The 17,997-nt window shown below is 42.3% G+C and overlaps 1 protein-coding gene and 1 long non-coding RNA gene across 4 annotated transcripts in view; one reads left to right on the forward strand and one right to left on the reverse strand.

Annotated features, from left to right (window-relative positions):
- Positions 1-769: 769 nt before the first annotated feature.
- Positions 770-17,997, reverse strand: part of AIDA (axin interactor, dorsalization associated) — a 28,826-nt gene continuing 11,598 nt past the window's right edge. For 2 of the 3 annotated variants that reach the window (XM_086878817.1, XM_086878818.1), the window contains exons 4-10: positions 17,030-17,084; positions 11,695-11,758; positions 11,149-11,255; positions 7,171-7,293; positions 4,846-4,968; positions 4,272-4,389; positions 770-3,391 (exon numbers count right to left, since the gene is read on the reverse strand). In XM_086878817.1, the coding sequence (XP_086734943.1) occupies positions 3,295-3,391; positions 4,272-4,389; positions 4,846-4,968; positions 7,171-7,293; positions 11,149-11,255; positions 11,695-11,758; positions 17,030-17,084 (687 nt within the window). In that variant the 3' untranslated portion in view covers positions 770-3,294. Of the gene's footprint in view, positions 3,392-4,271; positions 4,390-4,845; positions 4,969-7,170; positions 7,294-9,964; positions 9,977-11,148; positions 11,256-11,694; positions 11,759-17,029; positions 17,085-17,997 lie in introns of all 3 variants that reach the window. The other variant, XM_086878816.1, reaches the window with a different exon arrangement.
- On the forward strand, positions 13,011-16,778 carry LOC147655057 (uncharacterized). Its single transcript, XR_015283757.1, has 2 exons — positions 13,011-13,321; positions 16,082-16,778. It is a non-coding gene; the product is annotated as an uncharacterized LOC147655057 (long non-coding RNA).

Consider the following 17,997-nt stretch of genomic DNA (forward strand, 5'->3'; position numbering starts at 1 on the left):
AAAAAAATGTCTGGTCAGAGATCAGAAGCACAAATGACACTGTATTCAAAGGAAAGTTATAATAAAAAGCAAAATTCCTTTTGCTAAGCCCCGAAGGCCTTGTTTCAGTGCCACGTTTTGTTCAGAAAGGACATTGGTTCAGTAATGTGACAGAGAACACTACAGTTCTGAGAACGAGAATTGAATCAAGGCCAGATTAATGCTGCTGCAGGGTAATGACCGTGTTACCTTCACCCTGATCTACTCTGACACAATATGGACTTGGTTCATGTAATGAGGACCATGGGGGATACATCTTCCAGAGCTGGAAGCCTTGAGGAAGTTGTGGAGTTGACCTGTGTTTCCACAGTCCCTCTCCACTAGAGAAACTTAGAACTTCCCTGATTGCTTTCTGCTTTCAAGAGTACCTCACAGCATCACATGAAGTTTGAGAGCCAAGCTTTCATCTTCCTCAGGGTTAAGAGCAATTCAGTTTCTTTAAGAGGAAAGGCTGGATTTGGAGAGCCTTTTCTCCTTCCATCAGAAAAGAAAGTAGCTTTCTGTAACGCAGAGTTGGGGGTATGTAAACCATGTAAACATCTACTGCAGCTGCCATCACTGAATCACTCAAAAACACACCCTACACTTGCAGTTCAAGTGTTAGTGCAAGTATTTGGAACAGCAGGCTTTTGACTGTCTCAGTGAGTAAGGTTTCTCACAAGTGCTCTGTCCAAAAGGCAGCCTGAGGGAGGAAAAAAGGAAAACAGTGCAAAATAATAAAAAACCCTACTGGGAGGCCATTACAGCTTTACTGCCAGAGTACAAGCAGCCATTAAAGTTGCCATCTAGGTGTTATATTCTTACAGTACAAGTGTAAAGCTTTAGATTTCAGATGAAAGACAAGCTGGAACATCACTGAAGCATAAAACAATCCCGAAGCCTGTGGTGTGTGCAGCAGCAGTCCTGGCACTGAGACGGTTCACAGAAAAAAAAGCAAGGGATAGAAGCAACTTTAAAAATGGTATTTCACACTCAACAGACATTAATTCACAATCAGTTAAATACAAAGCTCTACTTGTGTATTTAACAAAAAATACTTCAAAATTGACATTTCATATAACTGGCATTAATACTGACATCTACAAGCTGGGGAAGGGTCCAGGTAAGCAGCAGAAACGATGGGTTTGTACTTCAAGGGACAGTATTTCAGTTTGCACGGTGGCTGATGATACACACACTGATGAATATCCATGATTTAAAGTCAAGTTCTCCAAGTTCAGGATCTTTCCTTCCCCATACAAGCCTTTGTGAGGGTCAGTGTCTCCTCCCTTGCCCATCCTTGCTAATAGTAACAGAAGTTGGATGGAATCTCCCTCTGGATGCACCAGCATTCACCCTGGACACAAACACACCCAACTGCAGTGCTTACCCTGGATGGCAGAGCTGGACTGAACTCCAGAACCTGCTCTTCCACCTTTCAGGGGCACTCAGATCCTGCAATTCCTCAGTCAGAACAAGTCCTGAGCCAGCCAGGGGACCACTAACAGGTAAATGAGCCAAGCTCAGATTTAGTTGCAACCACAGATTAATCCTTTGCTCCATCCTTTTGCAGAGTTCAGAGGATGATTTGTATTTGGTTTTTAACAGTAGGTATCCTCTCCTTTAGTCTGGTGTCCAGACTGCTGCATTCAGAGGTGTTTCCATAACTCACAGGGATATCTTGATGGTCATCCATCAGCTTTAAAACAAGTGGGATATTGTAAAGACCCATAAACAGGACAATTCAACTGCGCTTTTTCCCCTCCAGCCAGCAGTGGAATTTGAGCAAGTGCTGCTGACTTTTGTTGTAACACCTAAATAATGTCATCCCTAGTAATACCAGAGCAAAGAAAGGCAAGAAGATTAGGACATTCAAAACCAGCTTTTTATCCTAATCAGTATGGTAAAGCTAAAAATGCTGAATAGCTGAGTGGAGACAGACAAGCAGCATGAGGAAAAGTAACATCCCTTCCCTTAACACATGATGTAACATCTTGGAGTGAGGCAACAGAAAAGAGAGATGGATGATACACCTGCATCCAGGCTGTTTAAAATAACTGACACTATTCTGGGAGCTGGGTCTTTAGTTAGCATAGCAGAGTATTCAGGCACTAGTTAGATATGCAAGAAGTTTATCAAACCATAAAGTATCATATTAAATATCCACGCAAATATATGAAAGATTTGACTGGGTTCTACTTCTGTCCCTTTTTCAGGTCAAAAGGTGAATGCAAGTGTGTCATAATAAGCCAATGTCCTGCAGCTTATAACACACCAAATCAAAAATATAGAAAATAAATGATAATTCTATCTACTTACATAAAAAGGTAATTTTTTGAGTAAATTTCCAGACTTGCACAAAATATGCAGAAAACTGCATACAATCAGTTTCCATAAGAACAGCAGTTTCATGTAAAAGGTGGGTCAGCCTGCTAGCCAGACCTACTTTATACAAAGCTCTGGAAAATTGACACTTCAGCACTGAGGGCCTGTCCTGCTGTCACTGAAATGGCAAAATGCCCACTGTCACTGGGACCAAAGCCCTGGAGAACGCCTCTCTATCCCCCACCCACCTTTGCAAACCACTCTGTGACAAGGTAACAGAAAAGAATAGCTCTATTAGGGAGTAACAGTGATTAAAAGGATTGTTACATGCATCCAAACCTCAGGCAAGGCTGTTAAATCATAGTTCAGTTCTCATCTGCAGTTGTCCTCCTCCTGACCTGGCCACAGGGACTCGTGGCCACCCACCTGACCCGCATCTTCCACTCCCTCACTTCAAAGCACTTGCAGTACCTCAAGCTCCTTCCCAGCCCACCTCGTCCTTCTCCCAGTCTTCTGTCACCCTGCTCACTCCAGAGGACTGTGAAATGCAGATGAGAGGAACTACAATAGCACAGCAGTGTAAACAGTTAGTAGGCCTGCCACATCTTTATTGCTGCAGGTTTGGCAAAGGGGCACTCTCCATCCTCAGGGGGAGCTTGAGGCAAAAGGAGAAGAATGGTTAAAGATAAAAAGTGATAAACGGCAAACTTAGGAAAAGCAGTCAACCTACATCAGGGCTCTTGGAAAAACCTGTAGCTGGAAGTTACTGAAAAAAATCTTGCACTTGCATGGTGGGCTTGTCCCTGCCCCTGAAGTAGTGCTGTGCAGTGGGTGATGGTCTCGTGTGACCTACTGGCATGAACAGAGTCGTCTTCCTGCCCTTCGGAGCCTAAGGCTACTACACTGCTACCAGGACTTGTGGTTCAGTTCACAGAGGTCTCACAACTGGGGTCATTCCTTGTGCAATGTTTGATGGAGGTGAAGGTAAAGTGGTTTCTTGGTCAACAGTTGCAATTTCTTCCTTTTAAAGTCAGTGGGTTTTTTGTACCTGTAACCACAAGAAAATGCATTAATCCAAGCACTAATGGCTGTGCAGGAAGATGAAGGCAAACTAGAAAGCTCATCCTCTACAGATCTTACTACCCTCATCTTTTAAATAATCTGACAAGGCTTGCTGGAAGCAACAGTAATGAGTAGGTTTACAGGAAGAAATGGTATTTTCTCTGGATGATTATTTTAACAGAAGAAAAATTTCAGTATGTAAATTAATGTAATATTTTTGTAAGGAGATTCCCAACATAACAATCTTGATTGTAGGAGAGACCCAGTATCAGTTAGTCAGTACTTCAGAAGTACTCTAGCTAGCACAGACTAAGCACTCTTCCAAGATTTGCAAGATTCACCCTCTTCTTGAGTAAAAAAACAAACCCCAATCCTCAAACTCCTCCCTCAGACCTTCAGTCACTCAGCAAGGAGAGGATGCACACCACAACCACTCAATACTGCTTTGAAATGTTCACAAAGTTAATTGCAAATTGCTACCTCATGCCTCAAATCAAATTTCCTTTATAGAAGTTCTGTACCAAAAGACTGAGTTGATTAATTTTTTTTTAAATATAGCAGATCTGACACTCAGGCTAAGCTCCAAATTAAAATCTCCCCTACAGACTTCATTAAATTCATACAACATTAAATTACAAACACCAGCATTTTATTTGGAAACTGGTCTAGTTTCTGAGAGGAGTCTCTAACCATCTTACTTGCCTGAAAGCATTTTATCTTCCCCTATTTATTAAAAATGAAATACTCCCTATGGAAGTCAATCTAATGAGTCCAAGAAACCTTCCTTAATACAACAAGCCACACATTGTAGCTGAAGGCTGGTTCATTTCCTCTGTCAGTGTCATCCGTAATCGTGAGTCACTTACAGTTCTATAACAATTGCCCCAGGTTTAATTTCATCCATCTCCATGAAAGCAAAGCACTTGGTGCTAGTAAACCTTTTCTTAGGCTTGTAGTGTTTGAATTCAAAGAAAATAGCTGCACCTAGGGGGAAAAATGGTTGAACAGAAAAGTTAAGTCTTAGTCATAATTGCTATCTGAAAACTTATCTACCATTAAGTTGTTCTACTTAAATTGAAGGGAATTACCTCCCGCATTTCTGTTATTTACTCAAAAACTCCACTGTGTTCTTAAAATGCTCATCACACTGTTAACAGTTTAAACTCCTCACTCCACTGCTCACACCCAGGTACCAATGACTAAGCATGTGATAAAGCAACTCAATACCTGTGTAGCAGAGCAGACTGCTCTGTTTTTATCTCTTTTCATTTCTCCCTTGCCTGCAAGCCATCCCAGTGACCAATTTGAAAGGGACAGGATGCAGAGGTCTATTTTTATCCTTGTCTAGATCTGGAGCCCTGCAGCACCAGCTCAGGAGCAGCCCAGTGTTTGTGCTCCCAAAGCTCCTGGGCCCTTTTTCAGGTCTCTGGTACCACATACCTTTTGTTAATCTTTCAATGTGTTTCTGAATCTCAATGTCCACATTAAAATGGACGTATGTGTCCTCCTTCCTCAAAGCCACAGGAGTATCTTGCACAGGAGTCAGATCTATCCCATTCAAATCTGCAGGAAAGAAACGGCATGAGAATGGCAGAAGCTTCTCAGACTTTAAGGTTCAGTTTTAAGAGATTTATAAATCTCTCCTTATCCTGCCACAAAAAGTTAATCCACACCTGTATGTTTCCACAAAACCTAAAAAAGGGGCAATCATACCCCTTCACAATCACTTAATTTTCTTTCTGAGTACCACACAAAAGCAACTAAAGTTCTAGCAATATTTCAGTTAAAAAAAATTGGAATGATTCCTCTTTTTATTTTTAAGAGTGCATTTCTTTCTGCTGTCAGCAAGATTCCATTCCCTGTGCACACAGGACTCCGGCAGAGCTCCAGCCCAAGTGGGATACACACCAAAGGCTGCCCTCCATACAGGGTCTGCAGGGCACAGCTGGCACAGCTCACACATCCTGTGTATGCCCTGCTTTGTCCCTAGACACAACAAGCATTATTCCTCTTGGGTTTTCCACAGACGCTTTGTAGGGCCATGAGTTGGACTCCAGATCTCAGCACCAGCCCACGGTTTTGCTGCTCTCGCACAGTCGATCTTGTTTCTCACTAAACCCCGGCTGTTTCCAGGGGTACATTTGTCTTCTGTCTTTCCTCTCATTCTCGATCCCTTTCCCTCTGGCAGAGGAAGTTGCTAACAATGTGGCCAGGTTACAATGTTACAGGTATGGAGTGCAGATGTTGTGCTTGGAGCACAGGCAGAGGCCCTGGAGTACCAGTGATTCCCCTCATCCAGGACATGGGCTGGGATTGCTAATGCTGCATCAAGAACAAACATCTCTCCAAACCTGCAAAAGAGCAGCTTGTTTTAAAACCGAGGAAATCAGATACTAAATGTCTTCAGGCTCCTAACAGTGACAAAATGAGTCCTCAGAGTTACTTTTCCTGACCAAAAATCTTGGGAAATAAAAATATCAAAAGCATAAGCAGATTCAGCCATACCCTGCCCACACACTCACTTTTTGGTCTTATTTTCTACCTCATTACTTGGCAGCCATCATTTAGAGGTAAATGAGTTTGGAAATGGAGCATCATGTTAACACAGACTTGTTGGGAAAGCAAGCCCAGCAATACAAAGTCTCTCTTAGCTCCAGAAGGGAAATGAGAACTACAGCAGCAGTTTTAGTGATGTACAATGAGACAAACACTTCAGTGGCAAGGAACAAGAAATGTTTGCTTTCCAAGCCCTGGTAAGTATTCAAGGGATATTTGATGCTGTGAACCTTCATCCTGCCAGAGGACATCTGGTGGAAGAAGCACTGATCACACATCTGACAAGTGTTTCATCCTTACATTTAGTATCCAATAGCACATCTCAGGAGGACACATTCAAGGTCATTATCACAACTGAAAATAACTAGAGGATATTGGCTCAGCTACAGATTTTTACATGATAAACAGACAAAAAAAAAATCATCTGCCTACAAAGATTATAAAGAGAAGCTGAATTAAAGCAGAACAAGGGTAAGCAGCTTTGACTACAGGGGCTTCCTTCTGAGAAATGCAAAATGGGGGACAGAGATACTAGACAGACACTAGAAAGAGTGTGAATACCAAAAAAGTCAGCCTCAAGAGACACCAATTATGTTACCATCTGAAACAGAGAAATCCTAATGTTGCCTATCCTGGACAGACAGAGAGGTTCTCCTAGATTTATGGAGGCTCTCAGCATACCATGCTTTGACTGAAGCATTTCACTAGCCAGGCTAACACATTTTTTGTTTCACTTGCAAGTTTTGCTTCCCAGCATCCATCCATCTAAACCTCAAGCCCTGGTAAGATTATATTTGTATGGCTACAAATTTAGTTTAATGAGAGGGCAAGAATGGAGTCAGTGGGCCGTGGTTCCCCACCTCCAGAAAGCCCAAAGACCAGTATGTGTGGGGAGTACACTCAGTCCAAGCAGATCTGTACTCAGGAGTCAGCTGTAGAAGCCGTGATGGAGAAGTAGGGCAAAGTCACTCAGCTCTCAGCACAGACAAGCCACCCCTGAGTGCACAAAGAGAAGAGTATCCTGCAGAGATTCACCTCCCAGTAGCTGTCAAATACAGAATTTTTCCACCCTTGATTAAAGCAGAAGCCCTAAATCCACAATAAAAGTGCCAACAAATGTTTTTCCCGGCAGGCTGAAAAATCAATAGAGCTTTCAGAAAATGCACTCTCTCCAAAGCATCACTGAGGAGGCAGAACAGAAATCATTACCCTTTACACTGACTGTGATGTAAGGATCAATGCACTGCCCAGCATCTTTCAGACCAATTTTCTCTATGTTGATGGTGAGTAACGTCATCCCGGGTTCAGATGGCAATCTGGGCAATAAAGTACCTGGAAAGAGTAAAGCATATTATTAACTCTTGGTGTCATCTCACAGCAGAGGCCTCACTTGTCCCATCTTCTCTCAGAGAAGATGCTCTTCTTAGGGGGCTCAAACTCTAAAGATTCCCAACCCAGTAGTATATAGCACTATGGGAATGTCTGTGCACAGACACACAACATCCTTTGACAGATTTCAAAGCTCTCCCAGAAAAAACCTAGGACTGCCTCAAGTCAAATCAACTGATAAAAAAACTAATGCCATAAGAATAGAGGGAAGCATTGTTCAAAGTGTTATTTCTTCTTGTCACGCAGAATAACCCATTCATGGAACTCAATTGATATAATTTTTGAGGATTAAATTTGGGAGGCTGCAATCTGCAATTTCGGGAGTTTTAGACACTTGACCAGGACTCCCACCCCACTGAATATGACTTGGCACCACATTGAACATTTAGACTAGGAGATTAAGGAGGAAAATAGCATTGTTGGAAATTGCACAGCACATAAGGGAACTAGAAAATTGATGCTTAAGTAAGTTCTACTGGCCTCTACCTAAAGGGGGCGGGAGGGGAAGTAAGTGTTTGCATATCCCAAGTTCCCTTCTGCCTAAAGGAAGGAGTTCACAGCTCTGCATTAAGAATGTTTAGCATCAAAACTTGGTGGTCAGTATAAATGAATCCTCACACTGCTGAGGAAGACAGTGCAGCTGGCAAGAAATCCAGACTGTTCAAACTCACTAAAAGTCATGATATTCTGTCATCAAACATGGAGTAGGTTACTTCACGCTGAATTTAGCAAAAACTGACACACTTCAAGCCCTTCTCCCCTACTGGATGAACAAGCACCAGGACAGAAAATACTCAGGCTCATGAGAAAGTTTGAGTTAAAGCTTTGGTTTTCTAATGAAAAAAAATAAGTTATCCTAAGGCTTGAGATCTAAGCAATGTAATAATTTCCTTTGACAAGTTCAATACGGGGGTTTTTTTGACACAATTTTTTCCTCTCATCTTCTTAAGGAGCTGTGGAACCACAAAGATTTTGTCTTATGAGAGATTGGCTTTGCAAGAGGACATTGCATTCTGTTCTGAAAACTACAGGCACAGCTTCAGCAGATTTCATGACCGTTCAAGATTTCATGACTGTTCCTGCATCCAATCCCCTTCTCAGGATCACATGCAGGACTTGAATTCCCATCTCTGATGCTGTGTGTTTCTGTATTTCCTGTCCTGAGGAGACTCAGGGTCAGAAAACCACTGTGTCTGCAGACACCTCCCAACACAGCACAGCAGAGCTCAGCCCACTGTTCTGAGTAATGGGACAGGCTTCTGACTGCAGGGAGAAATGTTAGAGACCAAACTTGATAGAGAGCTCTCATTTCTGCAAAGCAGCTCATGCTCTAGTTAATCTTTCTGTTTCTTTCCTGAAGAGATGTTCAGATATAGAGTTCTTATTTCAATCTAAGTGAAGGCAGAAGCAAGCCTGTCTTCTCTTTGGCACAAATCTTTGCTTCACCATATCTCAGTTGTCTCCTAAAAGCACCATGGCCCCCAAGAGCCAGGAACAACTGCAGCCTTCAGCTTTCCTGTGCATCACTCCATGGGACTAGGTGATAGAAAAATCACCTGAAAGATGTCTCAGCCTGGTGTTTACTATAAAAATAGTGGGTTAAGAGAAATGATTCTGTTCTTGAAGAATGTTTTCCAGAATGTGTGAAATTGCAGAGTTGCAACGGACAGAAGGGTCAAGCTCACTTCCAGGAGACAAGAGTAGGACAGAGAGTATTCAAGGAACACTGTTTCCTTCCTGCCCTAGCAGGAGGAGCAGCCAAGCCAGCAGTGTACTAGAGCAGCTGACTGTGACCCATATCACATGAGCCACAGCCCCAGGCAGGCCACTTCACCCAGCAGCCACAGTAGGTGACAGTGCCCTCTCTGTGGTACAGCTTTCCTGGGCTGGGCACTACACCCCTGCCTGCCACCACAGCCTGGGCTCCTGAGCAGGCTCCCAACTGAGGCCTTTCAGGAGAAAAGTGCAGCCATGCCAGACACAACCACAGGGCATCTCTGCCAGAGGGGGATGGGAGCATCTGCAAATGAAGGAAGTGTCCTCCTCCAAGTGGGTTTCAGGAACAGACAGTGAGCCAGCCCAGCAGCCCACTGCCACCAACACACAGCCATTCAGGCTCGCCCCTCCCAAATCCCAGTTCAGAGAAAGGGAAAAAAAGGGCTGAGTCTCCTGCTGGGCTCACAAACTGAAATGGCTCACAGAAGAGCACAGCACTGGAAAAAAGTAATATATAATCAGGAGGAAAGGCAGGAAACCTTTGAGACAGCAAGCCTTTGGTCAGTTCAGCTCCACACGGCACAGAAGTCTAACTACACAAATAATCTTTGTGTAAGATTTCCCATAAAATGTGTATTCCAGTAAAAAAAATCCAGCTGCACCTACCCTCGGCTACACCACAGACCAGAACATCTTCATTAGTACAGCAGGACTTAACAAACATGGCCTTTCCTTTTCTCCACATTGAAGACAAATGAAGACTAACAGATAGGTGCCCAGTACTGTGATTGTTACCAAAAATTGTGTTGTGAGGACTAAGAGCTGTCATGATGCAGAAGACCACAACTACATGAACATGAGCACAGAAATTACTGTACATACTAAAAGGTTCTCATACCTTTGTTGGCTCCTGGGTTAGATGAATGGGGCAATGTGATAACGATGAAGCCGTGCATGGAGAAGACAAGACCATGGTCAGTTAGACAGTACAGTCACACACTATGGACTAAAGGCACATCAAAGCAAGGAGTGCAACACAACTCTGTCAGGTTGATAGCTGAAATTCACTTTACTCATAAGGCTCACCCCAGGGCTACAAACTGCTTTTGTCTGAGACTTGCTGCTTTACTTGGGAGACAGAAGGCATCTTCATAAATGGATTTAACATGATGAATAGCAAGGATTGAGACAATCAATATCACAAGATATTATAGCCTTTTTGGGAGTTTGGCATGAACAGGTGTAGACTGTGCATGTCCACATCAGGTCAGCCTGCAGGGGCCATATTCAGCACTGTGCTTGGGACCACATCTGAATATCGTCTGTTGCCTCCAGGCATAAGTAATGCAACACCCCAGCTCTTTTGATCATTATTCCAGTACTGGTTTCCTTACTTGTTATCTCATTTCTGAAATACAAAATTTGCCAGCTAGCTCTGAAACTAGAAACTTATTTCTTCTGCAAAGAAATTACACCAGGAACCTAAAGAACCTCTGTTGCAACATTTAAATTGTCAAAACCTGAAGCTACAGGAAGACCTTCTCTAGAATCTGTTGGTATATCCAGTTCTACAAGTGCTTTCACATGGACAAGGACTTAAGCCATGAAAACCAAAACCCGCTCTTTCTCCTCTCACGGCCTGGCTTCACTCTAAGCCACTGTCTCACCAAACAATGCAACACAAAAATAAGCAGCAACAACTTCTCACATCCCTAGGAGGATGTGCTGCTCCTTGCAGCAGAAACATTGCCACAATTTACATTTGAACACATTTGAAATGCTTCACATCGTTAAAGTGCACAGGATGAAAATAACTGAGTCAGGATTAAAGGCTAATTATTTGAGGTAGATAGTACCACCCTCACAGGTTCTCCATACAACTGTTTCACAGAAAGACACTGCTGAAAAAAAAGTTCACTGGCCACCCTTGTGGTTCTCCTGTACAGCATTAGGGTTTGTTTACATGAGCATGCAGCTTCCCAACCAAACTTTTCAAATCACAGGTGGAAAAATAAGCTTTTTAGAGACAGAACTCAGAAATGCTACAGAGGCTGGTATGGCAAGGCTTGTGTGTGCCCCTACCTGGAACTCTAGCAGGAAAAGAGTCTGGAGACCCTGCTCCAGCTCCTCCTTCCTCGTCATCCTCCTCAAACTCTAAGTGTTCCTCTTCTCCAGGTGCTAAAATCTTCCTGTAAAACACAAGAAACAAGAAATGAGACCAACACTCACTCATCACCTGGCTGTCAATTCACAAGCCAGCATCTGAGCATGGACAACACTCTTTAATGTCATTTCATACTTCTTAACTTCTACCTCTACCTACAGACTTTGACAGAAGTTGCAGGAGCTCAGAGCAATAGAAAGCACAGAGCCTAAAGCCAGGATATGATACTGGAAATATCAGAGAGATGTAGAGATGTATCAAGAGCTGATTTTACCAAAAGCACGGTCTTGATTTTTAGTGGTACCTAGACAAACAGAATTCAGAAGTTCTTTTATTAACCAGTTTACACAAAGCAGTCTGGCAAGCAGATGGCTCTAGAAATGTTTCACATGCACACCAGGTCCAGGCCGTACTCCCTTTCAGGTACATATCTGTACATGAATGTACAAGAAGTTCTCTCTTACCTGAGTGGGACAGGCTGGACATCAAAGGGGAACTCTTTATTGTAAGTAAGGATATTCTTTAAGACTGGAGAGAAAGGAAAAAATAAAAATCCATAGTCATAAACCAACATTAATTCTACTACTTTGTACAGCTATGTCCATTCTGACAGCATCTTCACACACAAATAGTAATATTAAAAAAATTATCAGATTATACAAAAAACACCCCTCTTCTCTCATATTTCAAACACCAGCACAGCTATGATCAAAGCTATATCACTATCAAATTCAGACAGGTGAACTGCAACTGAAGTACAAGATCGCTACTACCATACCCACATAGAGAAGATAAATGCGGCAATAACCAAAATCTTCATGAGAAAAAGCTACAGTTCCAGGGTGAGGGTAGCAATTTTTGGTGGCTATTGAGAGCAGGGTGGTGATGTTACTGGCATCAGCTCCAAACAGACTGAAACCTCCAGAGCTGACACACTTCAGCACATGTGGGTGTACATTCAGGCAGCCACCATGGAAGACCAAGTGTGCTGCTAACACAAAGCTTTGGTGATAGTTTCTTCTTCTTCAGTCATGTGTTTAGGGGGTTTTGTTTGGTGGTGGTGATGGCTTTGTTTTCTTTTTATCTGCCCTTGTATGTCTGGGCAGATTGGTGAAATTCAGGTGAGATAAAGTACAATATCTGGGCACCAAGCCCCAGAGACATCGCCTATACTTTTAGCATTCCATGGAGAATGCCTTTGCCATTTATATTGGAAATTAATATCCCAGACTGGTAGGGGGAGCAGAGAGAAAAAAAAACCCTGACTCCCCTCACAGAGCTTCACTTTGCAATAAGTAATCTCTGAGAAGAGGAATTCTCCCCTTAAGACTACTGAATGAGAACAAGACTCTTTTCAAACGATGTTCAGATTACACAAATACCAAGAGGTACTTAAATACCAGTTATGCTTAAGGAGCCATTGCCAGGCCCCTCTGTTTGAGCACACTACAACTCAGGCAGTGCAAGACAGCTTCCATGTCTGCCTTCACATTCCCATCAACCAGCCTGGGCTCCTGCATTAGCTTACCAGACACCATATCTGAATGCTCTAAGAATAAATTATCCCTCAGGGAAACTATAAAGAAACTAAAAAGTCTTTCAAATCTTTACTCATTCTGATTTTTTTTCTGATTTCTGTGCATTTCTCTCATGACATGAGAGGTTAATCAGTGCCTGATCCCAGACAGACACAATAGATAAATACAGAGAAAGGTTTAAAGTGCCTTCAGTCAGAGCTGTGATGACAGACAAAACTGATGCCATGTCTCTCTCTCCACAGACTTCTGCTGCTCTGATGGACCAGTAATGCAGATCTCAACATGAATCTTAAGAATCACAGCCACTTCCCACCAGAAAAGCAGCTGATCAACAGCAGACAGTCACCATCCAGCACTGCTGAAGTTCAGGAAAATACGGGGATTTTTATTACTCTCAGAATTCCCCAGCTCTCAGAGAGATAAATCACATCAGAAACAGGAAGTGAAACTACCCCAGAAGGAAAACCTCAGTGAAGTGAGATCTCCTACAGATCACAGGCACATTAAACAGAAGAGACAGGTGTCACAGTAGCTCCTCTCCTGCTTTCCAAAGGTTGGTAAGTGCTAGACCCCTCTCTTCTAACAACCAGGTCCTCTTACGAGCGGCCCTTGAAAAAACCCTCCTCGTAATTCACTTCAGGCATCACTAGAGGGCCCAAAGAGCTCTAAAGACAAAAGCCCAGGCAAGAGGCAAACAGTTCTACAGCACCTAAAATTCTGCTGCTGCTGCCTGAGGCTGAGCACTCCTGTCCTGCCAGGAACAAATGTGGTGCTGAATGTTCAGCTCAGAAGCAGAACCTCTTGCTGCACAAAGTTGTGGCTCAGGTTTTTAAAAAGCTTTCAGTTCTTGTCTCACCACCAATGGCAAATAATTTTGCAAAGTTGTCACACAGCAATTCAAGTGCTCCTTTAAAGATCAAGAGGATAAGCAGCAGGTCCACCACACTCAGCTTGGTGAAACACTTATTCAAAGCCACTAAAAAAAAAACCTAAGCAATAAAACTTTGAGGAAAAGGAAAATCCTCTTTGCATCTACCACAAGTGTAAGCTTCAGTTGATTAAAATAAAAATAGCAGATCACAGGAAAAAACAAATAGGTTAATATGAACAGGAATTTCCATTATAATGCTGTGTAAGACATCCAAGCTTCAAAAGGTTGGTTTGGGCTTTTTTGGATCTCTGTTTTGTTTTCATGACCACAATTCACCTCTGGGAGAAAGAGCCCTTCCCCTCTGCAATGTTGCTGCTTGAGAACGTGATTCCCAGAAAATTCTCCACAAGTGCAATTAATGGGTAGATCCCAGCATCATGGCCTCCACCTATATTACATTTCCAATAGAAATCTTTTAAAAATACTGTTCTGCAGGCTCTTGTGCAGAAGTTGTCCTTCCTTTTGTGACTTTGGACAGTGTCACTTTGATTTGCATAGAATCACAGAATCTCCTGAGTTGGAAGGGACCCTCAAGGATCATCACAGTCCAACTCCTGGCCCTGCACAGGACACCTCAAAGGTCGTACCACGAGCCTGAGAGCATTGTCCCAACACTTCTTGAACTCTGTCAGGCAAGTGCTGTGACCACTTCCCAGGGGATCCTGTACCAGTGCCCAGCCACCCTCTGGGTCTAGCATCCTTTCCTGATCTCCAACCTAAACCTCTCCTGACAACTTCAGACCATTGCCTCAGGTCCTGTCACTGTCATCACAGAGCAGAGGTCAGTGCCTGGCCCTCCTCTGCCCCTCATGAGGAAGTTGTAACTGCAGTGAGGTCTCACCTCAGTCTCCTCCAGCCTGAACAGATCAAGTGACCTCAGCCACTCCTCATAAGGCTTCCCCTCAAGGCCTTTCACCATCCTCATAGCCTGATTTTAGCAGCAGTTGGCTCTCTCTTGAAAGATTTCAAAAGAAATTATCAACATAAGCCAGAAGGTCAGGACACATTAACTTGGTAAAGACCACTGTCCACTTAGATTTTCTGTGACAGTGATTTTTTCTGATACCTGTACTGATTTGTTTTTGAATAGACAACATAAAACAATTCAGGCACCACACTCCCCAGTATAACCCGGTATCCACTTGTCTTATAATTATCAACCAAGCACAAGGGATGCCCCAGCCTGTCCATTTGTACTGTGTATTCTAACACTGGTATAAACTTCCACAAAGAAATGGATTTGTGAGATCCAGTGTGTTAACAATGACTTCACACAGTGCAGCCTCAAAAGAACTATTTGTATGTATGGAACCTCCTGTAGCATTATTCCAGCACAAACTATTCAGTGACAAATCCTATAAACAAACAGAAGTAGCCAACTGCTCCACTTTCCAAGCTGCATGAAATGCAAGCTCAAGCAGGAAAAGTTAGAACTCGACAACACAAGATTAAGGGGGGGAAAAAAAGAGTAAATCTAAGGGCCCTGGTTGTTATAACAACACCAAAACCATTCTGACAGCTTCAGGCACAAAAGTAATTAAAACAAGCCAAATTGTGTGAATAGCTGTTTTGTATGAATAGCTGTTCTTGTTCCACCCTCATGGAATGGCTTGACCTAACAAAGGAATCACTTATTTGCATTGCCAGCCCAGATTTTTTTAGTTTTTTCTGGTGGGATGCAAAAGAAAATTGACAACATGCAAATTAAAACACTTCACGGTGCATTTTATGAAATGGCTGGTATTGGCCTGATTAAGATTTACTCTATTCAAGATACACTTAAAAACCACAAAACAAAGGCACAATTCAGAGAAAAAGAGGCCAGAACCATCCAAGTAAGACAGCAGCATTAGGAACATCAATGTTCAATTGTTGTTGTAGAAGCACCCGTTCCCCTCCAAGGAAAATAACTCAGTGTATTTGAAAACTGATGGCCACACACTCTTCCTCAGTTTTAATATAGTTGCTTGTTGTATGAGGTGTGGGCTGAATGCACTTCACACTGCTGAGCAGTTTTTTTGACAGCTAAAAATCAATTCTCTGATGGAGGGCAAGATAAGCAACTGGGCTGTTGCACCATAATTGAAATTTTGGACAGGATTCCAGTCTCTCTTCCATCATTCAGTCACTCAAAGGGCATTTGCACAATGGAGTCTAAAATCCACAGTCATTCAATGATTACAACATTTTAAATACTTTGTAAGCAGAGAGCAGCAGTATCTATACAGAAAAATCCCAAGTCAGAGGATTCAGAGGGCAGACATGTAACATGTAGAGTGGGGAAGACCGAATATCCCAACACAGTTAAACCCTTTCCTGAGTTAAGGTCTTCACCCATAAGACTCAGCAGTTTTGTAACACACCTTCACTTTTCACTTTCAGGGAAAAGTTTGAAAGCATTTGGACTCTACATTTTGGTAAAGATATTAGGAAGCTTAGCTCAGCGCTCCACTTCTTAACAAGCTCCCTTGTAGGATCCTCTGCAGAGAAGCTCAACCTACTCATGAAGGGGAAACACTTGCCTGCCTGTCATATTTTTTTCCCAAGATGCTGCTTAATGTTACAATTGTGTCATAAGCAAAATAAAACCAACTTCAGTCAGTGTGAAAGAAGCTCTTCCACATTTCCTGTTCCCTGAGAATTGCAGAAACATTAACATTCAGGATAATATTGTGCAGTTGTGGAAGCTCTAATCATAAGGATGCTTTGAGAACAAAGCAGCCAGTGTTACAGGAAGGAAAATGAAGCAGATAAATAGATACTTCCTATATGAAAAAGTTATTTCTGGATTGCCACACCAAGACCTGACCCAGGATCAGTTGGGGAAAAAACATCACACAAAACCCTTCAAAGACTGACTCACATCCTCACTTTGACTCTCAACTTCGTTGGTCTGGTAGCATTACAGTGGGAGGTGATTGGCTACCACGAGCACAAGTTAAATATTTTCAGAAGAAAAAATAAATGTCATGCTGCAAGAAGGAGGACCACAAAGTGTTGAAATACAGTTCAAATAAGAAATGTGCAGGTAAATTATATAATGTACTACTGATTAAAATACTGTTTTGTGCAAAAATTAGCAGTGCCCAAATTGCTTATTTGAAAATGATGGTGAATATATTATGTGAAGCATTTGTGTTACTGTACTTTTCAATTACTCACATTACATTCCTTAATACACATCAAGTTTTGTCTGCATGGTAATAAGCACCTAAACCCAGCATCACTGTTGAGCTGCAATGTGGTTAGTCAGTATTCCTGCTGATGTCATGTTTGCATGATGCATGATGTCATGATAAATGGCACTCAAAATACAAAGATAGCACTTACTTGGTTCCAACTTCTTCAGATCCTCAAGCTTAAACTCATCCTGCGACTGGGTGGACTAGGACAGTACAAAGAAAGAGTCAGATCTTGGGATGCATCCTCCTCTCATGCAGATGTACCATATCTCAGAATAAGCATGCAAGGTGCTTCCTTTGCTCAAGCACACCAAGTTACTACAAAGCTACATCCCCCCAAAAAATCTCCCCAACAAAAGGCAGGTTCACAGGTGAGGCAGAGACTATGTTACTTCTCACTAATTAAGAACAAATTTATCCAATATTCCAAGCTCTAATGCAAGGTAAGTATTTTTAAACCAACTAGTTGTAAATTCTTACTTACTGCACACTGGAACATTCACATTTCAAGACATGTGTCCAACATTGTGACACTGGCAGAAATTACAGTACACAGGATGATCTTGACAAAACTCAGCCAAGAACTCACTGAAAATAGAAGAGGAATTCCCATCTTTCTTTTCTCCTCCTCTGTCTGTAGCACATACATGTTCTCAGTAAGCCTGACTTACTAACTCAACAGAGAAGTTTCTTAATTTTTTTTTTTTCAGAAGTAGCTCACCAACAGTTTGGTAAGATTAGTTTATTCTGAGATAAGTAGCAGAGCTGGCATAAAAAGAAGTGGAAATAAGAGGATTGGCACTGGACATTCTCCTCTGAGTACATGGTCAGGTCTTGCCTATTATATCATTGCACCCTTGGCATCCCTTAAGATTGCCCATTGTTTTCAACATTTAAGGTCCAACGAGGTTTTTTCGTTGATTTTGTCCAAGAGTGAACAGGTACCTTCTGCAAGACTGTGTAAGGATACTAAAGCAGCTATATCCTTAAAGTTAGGAGAGTGGGAAAAGATACTCTCACTAACTGCTTTAACCTCTGCTAAGAAACCATAACCTCCCCAAGTTATGCAAGAAACTTTTACCCTCTCAAAAGGTTACAAAATCCTTGACTTACTAC

Source organism: Cyanistes caeruleus, chromosome 2, assembly GCF_971803275.1.
Source record: "Cyanistes caeruleus chromosome 2, bCyaCae1.hap1.1, whole genome shotgun sequence".
NCBI classification, from domain to species: domain Eukaryota; kingdom Metazoa; phylum Chordata; class Aves; order Passeriformes; family Paridae; genus Cyanistes; species Cyanistes caeruleus.